The sequence below is a fragment of the Salmo salar genome, chromosome ssa16 (genome assembly GCF_905237065.1).
Source record: "Salmo salar chromosome ssa16, Ssal_v3.1, whole genome shotgun sequence".
Classification (NCBI taxonomy): Eukaryota; Metazoa; Chordata; class Actinopteri; order Salmoniformes; family Salmonidae; genus Salmo; species Salmo salar.
In genome coordinates this window covers 84280156-84293752 of record NC_059457.1, presented here as the reverse complement: position 1 = coordinate 84293752, position 13597 = coordinate 84280156, and the positions used below count along the sequence as shown (strand labels likewise).

Sequence of the window (13597 nt, the reverse complement as noted above, 5' to 3'; positions counted from 1 at the left end):
TAAATGATGTATAACAGAGTAACTGATGTGTAACAGAGTAACGGATGTGCAACAGAGTAATTGATGTGTAACAGAGTAACTGATGTGTAACAGAGTAACTGATGTGTAACAGTGCTTGGTGGAAATGAAAGAGTGGGTGAGAGACTGAGGGATGATGAATGAGTGAGTGATGTAGAGTGTGAGGGGAGGACAATGGACGAGAGGGTGATGTAGTAGAGCAGGTACTGTAGGACAGTAACTCTGTGAGGGGTGATGGAGTAGAGCAGGTACTGTAGGACAGTGAGTCTGTGAGGGGTGATGGAGTAGAGGAGGTACTGTAGGACAGTAACTCTGTGAGGGGTGATGGAGTAGAGGAGGTACTGTAGGACAGTGACTCTGTGAGGGGTGATGGAGTAGAGGAGGTACTGTAGGACAGTAACTCTGTGAGGGGTGATGGAGTAGAGGAGGTACTGTAGGACAGTGACTCTGTAAGGGGTGATGGAGTAGAGCAGGTACTGTAGGACAGTGACTCTGTGAGGGGTGATGGAGTAGAGAGGTACTGTAGGACAGTGACTCTGTGAGGGGGCTGGAGGGCTGATGGAGGAGATGAGATAGTTTTGGGCGGTGACTCTGTGAGGGGGCTGGACTTACGACAGAGAGCTTTCTGCAGGCGCCTCAGCTTCATGGCTGTCCGGTAGGCTGAGAAACGCACGTTGTTCAGGTCGGCTGCAGAGACACATGGAGAGACAGTCACTAAAACTAAATACACTGTAAAACATTGCCATCCATAATCAGCCATTGGCCTGCTACTTGACTTGATGTAGCTCGCTCACACTTTTGGTACAGTACAATACAATTGTATAGAGCTAGGGTTGCAAAATTCCAGAAACTTTCAATAAATTCTCTGGTTTTCCCCAAATCCTGGTTGGAGGATTCCCGGAATCAGAAGGGAATAAGCAGGAAATCCACCCGGAATGTCTGGGAAAACAGGGAATTTATTGAAAGTTCACTGAATTTTGCAACCCTATACAGGGCAAACCTAATCAAGTGCATCTGAAATAGTTCCTACTTGACAAAGGTTCAATTTGTCTGTTGGTCCACTGTATGTGGACCTCTTACCCAGAGACTGGTAGAGGTCGGCCATCTTGGGATGGTCCCAGCATGTTGTCTGTGTCTGGTGGCTGGAGGAGAGGTCAGGAGAATACAGAGGTCAATACAATCAGGGCCGTGCACAGAACTTTTGGGGTCCAAAAAAGTTTTCCGCAGCAGCTCATTAAGCAATTATGACATTGATTATTTAGTTCCATAGAAGCAATAGATGGACACATCTTAAAGGCAAATTAAATGACACAAATAAAGAACCCTTAGCCTCAAAGGCTTCAGTCTTATTCACTTTAATAATCCTACCATATGCTACAGTTAACACGACGACTTGCAGGCAGTGGGTTCAGAACAACAACAACAAATATTAGTGTGTGAATTTCTACCACCACCCAAAAGGACACTTTGGAAGGGCAAAGGGGCATGTGCTCTGCACAGGTAGAGTCCTATCTGTCCATGTACCTGAATATACACACACACACAGCGCAAGAGACATGTTGACTGCAGAGAGTACACAAAGGGGTTATATCACATGTGACGCCGTGTACACACTGATTGTGTGTGTGTGTCTGTGGGGTGAAATAACCAGGGAAGACAGTAAAGGGTCCTGTGGGGTGAAGCAGGGTAAAATAACCAGGGAAGACAGTAAAGACAGCGATGGGTCCTGTGGGGTGTAGCAGGGTAAAGGAACCAGGGAAGACAGTAAAGACAGTGATGGGTCCTGTGGGGTGAAGCAGGGTAAAATAACCAGGGAAGACAGTAAAGACAGCGATGGGTCCTGTGGGGTGTAGCAGGGTAAAGGAACCAGGGAAGACAGTAAAGACAGTGATGGGTCCTGTGGGGTGTAGCAGGGTAAAGGAACCAGGGAAGACAGTAAAGACAGCGATGGGTCCTGTGGGGTGTAGCAGGGTAAAGGAACCAGGGAAGACAGTAAAGACAGTGATGGGTCCTGTGGGGTGTAGCAGGGTAAAATAACCAGGGAAGACAGTAAAGACAGCGATGGGTCCTGTGGGGTGTAGCAGGGTAAAGGAACCAGGGAAGACAGTAAAGACAGCGATGGGTCCTGTGGGGTGAAGCAGGGTAAAGGAACCAGGGAAGACAGTAAAGACAGCGATGGGTCCTGTGGGGTGTAGCAGGGTAAAATAACCAGGGAAGACAGTAAAGACAGCGATGGGTCCTGTGGGGTGTAGCAGGGTAAAGGAACCAGGGAAGACAGTAAAGACAGCGATGGGTCCTGTGGGGTGTAGCAGGGTAAAGGAACCAGGGAAGACAGTAAAGACAGCGATGGGTCCTGTGGGGTGTAGCAGGGTAAAGGAACCAGGGAAGACAGTAAAGACAGCGATGGGTCCTGTGGGGTGTAGCAGGGTAAAGGAACCAGGGAAGACAGTAAAGACAGCGATGGGTCCTGTGGGGTGTAGCAGGGTAAAGGAACCAGGGAAGACAGTAAAGACAGCGATGGGTCCTGTGGGGTGTAGCAGGGTAAAGGAACCATGGAAGACAGTAAAGACAGCGATGGGTCCTGTGGGGTGTAGCAGGGTAAAGGAACCAGGGAAGACAGTAAAGACAGCGATGGGTCCTGTGGGGTGTAGCAGGGTAAAGGAACCAGGGAAGACAGTAAAGACAGCGATGGGTCCTGTGGGGTGTAGCAGGGTAAAATAACCAGGGAAGACAGTAAAGACAGCGATGGGTCCTGTGGGGTGTAGCAGGGTAAAGGAACCAGGGAAGACAGTAAAGACAGCGATGGGTCCTGTGGGGTGAAGCAGGGTAAAGGAACCAGGGAAGACAGTAAAGACAGTGATGGGTCCTGTGGGGTGTAGCAGGGTAAAGGAACCAGGGAAGACAGTAAAGACAGCGATGGGTCCTGTGGGGTGTAGCAGGGTAAAGGAACCAGGGAAGACAGTAAAGACAGCGATGGGTCCTGTGGGGTGTAGCAGGGTAAAGGAACCAGGGAAGACAGTAAAGACAGCGATGGGTCCTGTGGGGTGTAGCAGGGTAAAGGAACCAGGGAAGACAGTAAAGACAGTGATGGGTCCTGTGGGGTGAAGCAGGGTAAAGGAACCAGGGAAGACAGTAAAGACAGCGATGGGTCCTGTGGGGTGTAGCAGGGTAAAATAACCAGGGAAGACAGTAAAGACAGCGATGGGTCCTGTGGGGTGTAGCAGGGTGAAATAACCAGGGAAGACAGTAAAGACAGCGATGGGTCCTGTGGGGTGTAGCAGGGTAAAGGAACCAGGGAAGACAGTAAAGACAGCGATGGGTCCTGTGGGGTGTAGCAGGGTGAAATAACCAGGGAAGACAGTAAAGACAGCGATGGGTCCTGTGGGGTGAAGCAGGGTAAAGGAACCAGGGAAGACAGTAAAGACAGCGATGGGTCCTGTGGGGTGAAGCAGGGTAAAGGAACCAGGGAAGACAGTGATGGGTCCTGTGGGGTGTAGCAGGGTGAAATAACCAGGGAAGACAGCGATGGGTCCTGTGGGGTGAAGCAGGGTAAAGGAACCAGGGAAGACAGTGATGGGTCCTGTGGGGTGTAGCAGGGTGAAATAACCAGGGAAGACAGTGATGGGTCCTGTGGGGTGTAGCAGGGTAAAATAACCAGGGAAGACAGCGATGGGTCCTGTGGGGTGTAGCAGGGTAAAGGAACCAGGGAAGACAGTAAAGACAGCGATGGGTCCTGTGGGGTGAAGCAGGGTGAAAATAACCAGGGAAGACAGTAAAGACAGCGATGGGTCCTGTGGGGTGTAGCAGGGTAAAGGAACCAGGGAAGACAGTAAAGACAGCGATGGGTCCTGTGGGGTGAAGCAGGGTAAAGGAACCAGGGAAGACAGTAAAGACAGCGATGGGTCCTGTGGGGTGAAGCAGGGTAAAGGAACCAGGGAAGACAGTAAAGACAGCGATGGGTCCTGTGGGGTGAAGCAGGGTAAAGGAACCAGGGAAGACAGTAAAGACAGCGATGGGTCCTGTGGGGTGAAGCAGGGTAAAATAACCAGGGAAGACAGTAAAGACAGCGATGGGTCCTGTGGGGTGTAGCAGGGTGAAATAACCAGGGAAGACAGTAAAGACAGTGATGGGTCCTGTGGGGTGTAGCAGGGTGAAATAACCAGGGAAGACAGTAAAGACAGCGATGGGTCCTGTGGGGTGTAGCAGGGTAAAATAACCAGGGAAGACAGTAAAGACAGCGATGGGTCCTGTGGGGTGTAGCAGGGTAAAATAACCAGGGAAGACAGTAAAGACAGCGATGGGTCCTGTGGGGTGAAGCAGGGTAAAGGAACCAGGGAAGACAGTAAAGACAGCGATGGGTCCTGTGGGGTGAAGCAGGGTAAAGGAACCAGGGAAGACAGTAAAGACAGCGATGGGTCCTGTGGGGTGAAGCAGGGTAAAGGAACCAGGGAAGACAGTAAAGACAGCGATGGGTCCTGTGGGGTGAAGCAGGGTAAAGGAACCAGGGAAGACAGTAAAGACAGCGATGGGTCCTGTGGGGTGAAGCAGGGTAAAATAACCAGGGAAGACAGTAAAGACAGCGATGGGTCCTGTGGGGTGTAGCAGGGTAAAATAACCAGGGAAGACAGTGATGGGTCCTGTGGGGTGTAGCAGGGTGAAATAACCAGGGAAGACAGTAAAGACAGTGATGGGTCCTGTGGGGTGTAGCAGGGTGAAATAACCAGGGAAGACAGTAAAGACAGCGATGGGTCCTGTGGGGTGTAGCAGGGTAAAATAACCAGGGAAGACAGTAAAGACAGCGATGGGTCCTGTGGGGTGTAGCAGGGTAAAATAACCAGGGAAGACAGTAAAGACAGCGATGAGTCCTGTGGGGTGTAGCAGGGTAAAATAACCAGGGAAGACAGTAAAGACAGTGATGGGTCCTGTGGGGTGTAGCAGGGTAAAGGAACCAGGGAAGACAGTAAAGACAGTGATGGGTCCTGTGGGGTGTAGCAGGGTAAAGGAACCAGGGAAGACAGTAAAGACAGTGATGGGTCCTGTGGGGTGTAGCAGGGTAAAATAACCAGGGAAGACAGTAAAGACAGCGATGGGTCCTGTGGGGTGAAGCAGGGTAAAATAACCAGGGAAGACAGTAAAGACAGTGAGTGATGGTTTCTGCATTCCAAACACCACTCAGACTAAAACTCTCAGCATGACCCTCTCTCACCTTGGCAAAGAGCACAGCCGCTGCTGGCTCCACTGGAGTGTGTGTGTGTGTGTGTGTGTGTGTGTGTGTGTATGGCGGCAGTTAAACTAGCTAGCTGTTATATAATTCCACCTGCTTTTACAGTGACTCTGTGTCAAATCACTTAGTCTAGCCAAAGTGTTAGCTACTAGTTACAGTACTACCTCTCTCCTCTCCTCCACCTCTCCTCTCTTCCTCCTTTCCTCTCTTCCTCCTCCACCTCTCCCTCCCCCTCCCTTCCTCTTCTCCTCTCTTCCACCTCCTCTCGTCCACCTCCTTCTCCACCTTACCTCCTCCTCTCCCCTCCTCCTCCTCCTCTCCATACCTCTTTCTCCTTCTCCTGTATCTCCCATCATCACACCTACTCCTCACCACTGCTGCCAGCTCAAAGTAGATTGAATAAATGTGTGTGACCAAAATAGAGCAGGAGTGGGTATGGGAGTGTATGAGGAAGTGTGTGGAGATGTGATGCGTCAGAAGGTTTAGACAAGAAGTCAAGTCAATGTTACGTCCCAAATGACCCTTTATTGTGCACTCCTTTTGACCAAGAGGGAATAGGGTGTCATTTGGGATGCATGTTAAACAAATCATAATATATTAAATATCTGAGATTCTTCTAAGTAGCCACCCTTTGCCTCGATGGCAGCTTTGCACACTCTTGGCATTCTCTCAACCAGCTTCATGAGGAATTATTTTCTAACAGTTTTGAAGGAGTTCCCACATATGCAGAGCACTTGTTGGCTGCTTTTCCTTCACTCTGCGGTCCAACTCATCATAAACCATCTCAATTGGGTTGAGGTCGGGTGGTTGTGGAGGCCAGGTCATCTGATGCAGCACTCGCCATCACTCGGTTTTTGCGGCTGCACTGGAAGAAACTTTCAAAGTTCTTCATGTCTTAAAGTAATGATGGACTGTCATTTCTCTTTGCTTACTTGAGCTGTCCTTGCCATAAAATGTACTTGGTCTTTTACCAAATAGGGCTATCTTCTGTATACCACCCCTACCTTGTCACAACACAACTGATTGGCACAAATGCATTAAAAAGTAAAGAAATTCCACAAATCCCACCTGTTAATTGAAATTCATTCCAGGTGGCTACCTCATGAAGCTGGTTGAGAGAATGCCAAGAGCGTGCAAAGCTGCCATCAAGGCAAAGGGTGGCTACCAATGTGACGGAGGAAACACCGTCCAACTGGCAACCGTGTCAGCGTGCACATGCCCGGCCCACCACAGAAGTCGCTAGCGCACGATGGTACAGGGACATCCCGGCAGGCCAAACCCTCCCCTAACCCAGACGACGCTGGGCCAAATGTGCGCCGCCTCTTGGTCGCGGCCGGCTGCAACACAGCCCGGGATCGAACCCGGATCTGTAGTGACGCCTCTAGCACTGCGATGCAGAGCCTTAGACCGCTGCGCCACTCGGGAGGCCCCTTCCATAGTATGTTGATTAACCTGGTTGTTCATGTAGCAAAATCTTCTGCTGGCACACCCTGGCTATATAATGGTGTTATCTCACCAGCATTTAGGCTAAGTAACAGAATACCATCCCTGATTTGAGGGTGTGTCTCAGTGTATGCATGATGTCATAGCCAGTCCTTCTATAAAATGATACTAGCCAATGTTTTCCCCTTGTAACCAGGTTGTCACATAGAGGTGAAAAGACGTCTTCCACAAGGCAGGCCATGTAGTCTACACTAGGCATACATGTACATCCTGTATATAAATATGAAACACACCAGTACTTTACATCACTATGAAGTGGAGAGTAATCCCATCAGGCATTTCCAGGAAGAGACTGATCCTCTCACCATTTCTATTTTTAAACATTCTATCAATTCTATGTTTATTCGTGTCATTGTTATTAAAAGACATTCAGTAGAGGCCAGAGTGAAGGACTGAATGGTTTCCATAGTGACTATACTGTAGTAGGAGTATTCACGTTGCACTACTACTCTACTAATACTCTAGACTAGTGTAGCCTATAGGCTATGTTCTAAATTATAACCTGGCTGGTTCCAGCACTGAATGCTGATTGGCTGACAGCCGTGGTATATCAGACCGTATACCATGCGTATGACAAAACATTTATTCTTACTGCTTTAATTACATTGGTAACCAGTTTTTAATAGCAATAAGGCACCTCGGGGGTTTGTGGTATATGGCCAATATACCACTGCTAAGGGCTGTGTCCAGGCACTCCGCGTTGTGTTGTGCATAAGAACAGCCCTTAGCTGTGGTATATTGGCCATATCCCACAAACCCCAGAGGTGCCTTATTGCTTAAGTGGCTCCTTTGACCCCAACCATGATTTGAGGACCACCTTAAACCAAGACAGATGTGAAAACACATGATGATACTGTAGGAATCTCTCCAAGGCAGTTAACCAGCTGGTATGTCTAGTCTAACTCTAAAATAACAGTTAACCAGCTGGTATGTCTAGTCTAACTCTAAAATAACAGTTAACCAGCTGGTATGTCTAGTCTAACTCTAAAATAACAGTTAACCAGCTGGTATGTCTAGTCTAACTCTAAAATAACAGTTAACCAGCTGGTATGTCTAGTCTAAATCTAAAATAACAGTTAACCAGCTGGTATGTCTAGTCTAACTCTAAAATAACAGTTAACCAGCTGGTATGTCTAGTCTTAGTCTAAAATAACAGTGAACCAGCTGGTATATCTAGTTTAACTCTAAAATAACAGTTAACCAGCTGGTATGTCTAGTCTAACTCTAAAATAACAGTGAACCAGCTGGTATATCTAGTCTAACTCTAAAATAACAGTTAACCAGCTGGTATGTCTAGTCTAACTCTAAAATAACAGTTAACCAGCTGGTATATCTAGTCTAACTCTAAAATAACAGTTAACCAGCTGGTATGTCTAGTCTAACTCTAAAATAACAGTTAACCAGCTGGTATGTCTAGTCTTAGTCTAAAATAACAGTGAACCAGCTGGTATATCTAGTTTAACTCTAAAATAACAGTGAACCAGCTGGTATGTCTAGTCTAACTCTAAAATAACAGTGAACCAGCTGGTATGTCTAGTCTAACTCTAAAATAACAGCAGTGTAATGATCCTAATAAACCTGCCATGCAAACTGTAGCTACTGTGAGACTAGAGTGCGTGTGTGTGTGTGTGTTCGTGTGTGTGTTCGTGTATGTGTGTGTGGCAGCACGCTAGAGCTAGATTCATTATTCATGCTGTGTCCTTTCTGTGACCAGGAATCTGTGTCTCATTGAGATGTCAACTTCTTTTACTAGAAAGACCTGCATGACTGTCTGCCCACTGTAATCCAGTAGGTCTCCTGTCTGCCCACTGTAATCCAGTAGGTCTCCTGTCTGCTGTAATACAGTAGGTCTCCTGTCTGCTGTAATCCAGTAGGTCTCCTGTCTGCCCACTGTAATCCAGTAGGTCTCCTGTCTGCTGTAATCCAGTAGGTCTCCTGTCTGCTGTAATCCAGTAGGTCTCCTGTCTGCCCGCTGTAATCCAGTAGGTCTCCTGTCTGCCCGCTGTAATCCAGTAGGTCTCCTGTCTGCCCGCTGTAATCCAGTAGGTCTCCTGTCTGCTGTAATCCAGTAGGTCTCCTGTCTGCTGTAATCCAGTAGGTCTCCTGTCTGCCCGCTGTAATCCAGTAGGTCTCCTGTCTGCCCACTGTAATCCAGTAGGTCTCCTGTCTGCCCGCTGTAATCCAGTAGGTCTCCTGTCCGCCCACTGTAATCCAGTAGGTCTCCTGTCCGCCCGCTGTAATCCAGTAGGTCTCCTGTCCGCCCACTGTAATACAGTAGGTCGCCTGTCTGCCCGCTGTAATCCAGTAGGTCTCCTGTCTGCCCGCTGTAATCCAGTAGGTCTCCTGTCTATCTGCTGTAATCCAGTAGATCTCCTGTCTGCCCGCTGTAATAAAGTAGGTCTTCTTCTGTATGTCATCATGTAAATATTGTACTGAAGCGGACATATTGGATCTGCTGCTGCTACTGCTGAGGTGAAACTCTTGTCAACTATCCATAGCTTGTTTTAGCTCAATCCAAGATCATCATGTGACGTATATTTTTGATTTATTGAACCTTTATTTAACTAGGCAAGTCAGTTAAGAACAAATTCTTATTTACAATGACGGCCTACACCGGCCAAACCCGGACGATGCTGGGCCAATTGTGCGCCGCCCTATGGGACTCCCAATCACGGCCGGTTGTGATACAGCTTGGATTCGAACCAGGGTGTCTGTAGTGATGCCTCTAGCACTGAGATGCAGTGGTTTAGACCATTGCTTTTTGGATTGTGTCAAGATCATCATGTAACCAAGTGGTTTCCAACCAGGGGTACTAGGACTCTTGGGGGTACTTGGCCTTTCCACACGGGCTTCTTGAGAAGACTCATGAGGCCATAGGCCTCCTGGTAAAATGCACATGAGGGGTACTCCAGGCAGAGCAGAATTCAGTTGGTGGAACAGTAACAGAAACAGGTTGGGAACCACAGATGTAACCTCTCAAAGGCTTTTTGTTTTGGGTACTTGCAGGTGCAACCACACTTGAACTGTGTCACTGTGGGGTGAAGCAGCATTTACCTGGTAATAATGCAGTATGAAGGAGACTGAGAGGTACCTACTAGCATGGCTGCAGGAAGAGTGTGTAAAATAAAAACCATCATCCTATCAGTCAGCTCCACCAGCTGGAGACCACACCCATGTGAGAGACCACACCCATGTGCACACCCATGTCCACACCCATGTGAGAGACCACACCCATGTCCACAGACAGGTGAGAGACCACACCCATGTCCACAGACAGGTGAGAGACCACACCTATGTCCACAGACAGGTGAGAGACCACACCTATGTCCACAGACAGGTGAGAGACCACACCCTCAAAATGTGTTCAGGTAAGAATGATGTTATGTTATATCAGTGGGATAAACGTATGTACTATCCTACTACACACACACACACACACACACACACACACACACACACACACACACACACACACACACACACACACACACACACACACACACACACACGGCCTTAATATGTGTGAAGAGACTGTCACAAGTTTGAAGAAATGTTTGAATGACTCACATGGAATCTCAATAATTCATTATAGATTGTTTCATTTTTCCCATAAATGTGAAATATGAAGTGTGCATCATTTATGGTTCTTGCATTAATAAAATAGCTAATCTTTAACTCCAATACATGCTGTCATAGACTGTATTATAAATAGCACACAGCAATAAAAGTATCTTACTAATGACAAGTAGTCCTATATTGTAGCTCAAACACTTTCGGTGAATTATAAACCTCCACAATCCACACACTCATTGATATATGATCCTTATACACACACACACACACACACACACAAACGACAGAAGAATACCCAAACGTGCCTAGGCACATCACACTCTTCCAAGTCGAGGTGAACGAAAAGAAAGGCAGAGAAAAGCAAGATGCGTTTTGGATCTCACGCTCGAGCTGTATTTTGTCACGCACGCACGCGCGCCCACACACACACATCACACGCACAAAACCTGCAGTCACATTTCTGTCCAAAAATCTGCACCCGCCCCCGATTCCTCGCACACATTTCACGACTACAATCATATGTTTTATCAACGGTATAAACAGTGCATATAAATGTAATGCATTTATTTATGTGATTATAACAGTCAACATCCGTTCTTCATTCATTGCCCAGAGAGAGACTCCCTCGTGATTGAGTACCAACAGGGCGATTGGAAATGTTGACCGCTGCTCAGCTCAGCACCTTTTTATAAGGCCGTCTGCAAACAATGAACGGCCCGTCTCGGGGTGACAACACCAAACATAGGACATATACCGCGCGCACAATTCCACTAAATTGCATAAAGAATCACACTGAAATCAGCCTTGCTATCACACCAAGGTGATATTTACCCTCTGTGTGTGTGAAGGAATGCTTGACGGACGCAGTGACTGTGGCGAGAAGAAGACAGGGAGATATTCTATGAAATAAAACAGTTAACGCACACAGATAATAAATAATGATAGGAAATAATTAAATAAAACGTTGAAAAGCAAGCTGCATGACGAATTCTCCTCCAGAACCTCCATTATGGAAGGGATTCGGGACAATCATGTCGATATGCCGGCTAGAGGGCCATGAACACCCCGGATCCTGTCGCCCTAGCCGGGGACAGGACGCTTTGTAGCCCCCCCGAACACCTGCTGGGTTTGGCTAGTTTAGCTTTAGATAACACCACCACGTCTGCTGGCTGCTACTGCTTACTCTGCCTCTGTGTGGTGAACACTACCCAAGCAGCCTGTCTCTGCCTCCTTTCCACTGCGTCCTCTGTACGCTGCTTGCTAGGCACGCCAGCACATTGTCACAGGCAGCACACAGGCTGAATCTACCATACTGCATTCATTCTGTAGATGCATTTCCCACTTACTTTCGTAGCTGCTCCCTCATCTCTTGCCGTTTTAATCGCAGATCCAAGCGTTATTTAGAAAAGCCCCAAACACGGCTGATTCCGAACAGTGATGGCAATCCTCGAACCGTCCTCTGTGGGAGAAAACGTCCGATCTTGCCGTGTTCCGTTCCCGCAAGCAGTTCACAGAGGCTGGCTTCTCGGCTGTGCTGGCCAGACTAGGCGGAGCTATGATTCCTGCTGCCTCCCTTCCCCCATCCTATTCAATAAGGAGCTCTCTCCTGCTCAGCTCAGAGACGGAGATATTTTCATTAGATTTATTTTGATTGAGGAGAGAGGGGGTTTCTTCAGTGCAAGGACTTTAATCCAGAGTTGATAAAGTAGATATTGTAGTCCACCAGAATGTTCTTTAAGTGGGAAAGAAAAGCTCTCTCACCTCCACAGATCTCTTGAGTTTTCTGCTATTCCCATGTTATTATCCTTTCATTACTATGCTACTAATCGGTTCATCTCTAATTCTCCTTTCCAGAACTACGGCTCATCTACTGAGGTGTGTGTGTGTGTACAGTATATTATTACATCTATGGCAAGACCTGAAAATGGCTGTCTAGCAATGATGAACAACCAACTTGACAGAGCTTGAAGAAATAATAATAATAATCCAGGTGTGTCCAGCTGTTAGAGACCCACAAATACTCACAGCTGTAATCACTGCCTAACATGTATTGACTCAGGGGTCTGAATACTTATGTCAATGAGATATTTCTGGATTTCATCTTCAATAAATGTGCTTAAATTTCTAAAAACATGTTTTCACTTTGTCATTATGGTGTATTGTGTGTATATGGGTGAGATTACATATATATTTTTTTTTATCCATTCTCAATTCAGACTGTAACACAACAAAATAAGTCAAAGGGATACAAATACTTTCTGAAAGCACTTTATGTGTGTGTGTGTGTGTGTGTGGTTTGTTTCTATGTGTGCGTGCATGCGTGGGTGTATGTGTGTTTGTGTGTGTGTGTGTTTGTTTCTATGTGTGCGTGCATGCGTGGGTGTATGTGTGTTTGTGTGTGTGTGTGTGTGTGTGCATGTATGCGCACATGCGTGTGTGTGTCGCAATGTCCTGCGCTGTGCTGTCACTCACTCATAGATGGTCTGGGCCAGGACTTCTGGTGTTTTCTCTCTGTGTAGAGAGAGGAACAGCTGTCACTCCTCTCTCTCTCTCCCTTTCCCATCTTCTATCTCTTTCTCTCTCTCTTACACACACTTAATAAACAACCCTGCACCACCCTCTCTCTCTCTCTCTCTCTCTCTCTCTCTCTCTGACTCTCTCTCTGACTCTCTCTCTCTCTCTGACTCTCTCTCTCTCTGACTCTCTCTCAATTTCAATGTAAGGGCTTTATTGGCATGGAAAACATATGTTTACATTGCCAAAGCAAGTGAAATACATGATAAGCAAAAGCGAAATAAACAATCAAAAATTAACAGTAAACATTTCACTTACAAAATAATAAAGACATCTCTCTCTCTGTCTTTGTCTCCCTATCTATCATCTATCTATCTATCTATCTATCTCATACACACATACTTAATAAACAGCCCTGCACCACTGCACTAACATGCTTTGTTGTTGTTAAGCACACGGTGTTAATAGATCAGATTACACTTTGTCTGTTTAGGTCACACTTGGATGAGCAATACACACACACACACACACACACACACACACACACACACACACACACACACACACACACACACACACACACACACACACACACACACACACACACACACACACACACACACCATAACTGGGAACTCACTGCCACAACGCTGTACAACCTGTTACCTACTGGGTCAAATCTGCCTCGCTTTCCAACCAAGATGCATTAAGAGAAGAGCAATAACTATCTCTGCCTCGCTTTCCAACCAAGATGCATTAAGAGAA

The 13597-nt window shown here is 47.0% G+C and overlaps 1 protein-coding gene across 12 annotated transcripts in view; it reads right to left on the bottom strand.

Annotated features, from left to right (window-relative positions):
- Window positions 1-13597, bottom strand: part of dmd (dystrophin) — a 390547-nt gene that overhangs the window by 38643 nt on the left and 338307 nt on the right. For 9 of the 12 annotated variants that reach the window (XM_045698261.1, XM_045698256.1, XM_045698253.1 and 6 more), the window contains 3 exons: window positions 12791-12829; window positions 1099-1160; window positions 631-705 (listed from right to left, as the gene is read on the bottom strand). In XM_045698261.1, coding sequence (XP_045554217.1) covers window positions 631-705; window positions 1099-1160; window positions 12791-12829 — 176 coding nt within the window. Of the gene's footprint in view, window positions 1-630; window positions 706-1098; window positions 1161-11664; window positions 11903-12790; window positions 12830-13597 lie in introns of those variants that run through there. The other 3 variants (XM_045698254.1, XM_045698258.1, XM_045698265.1) reach the window with 2 other exon arrangements.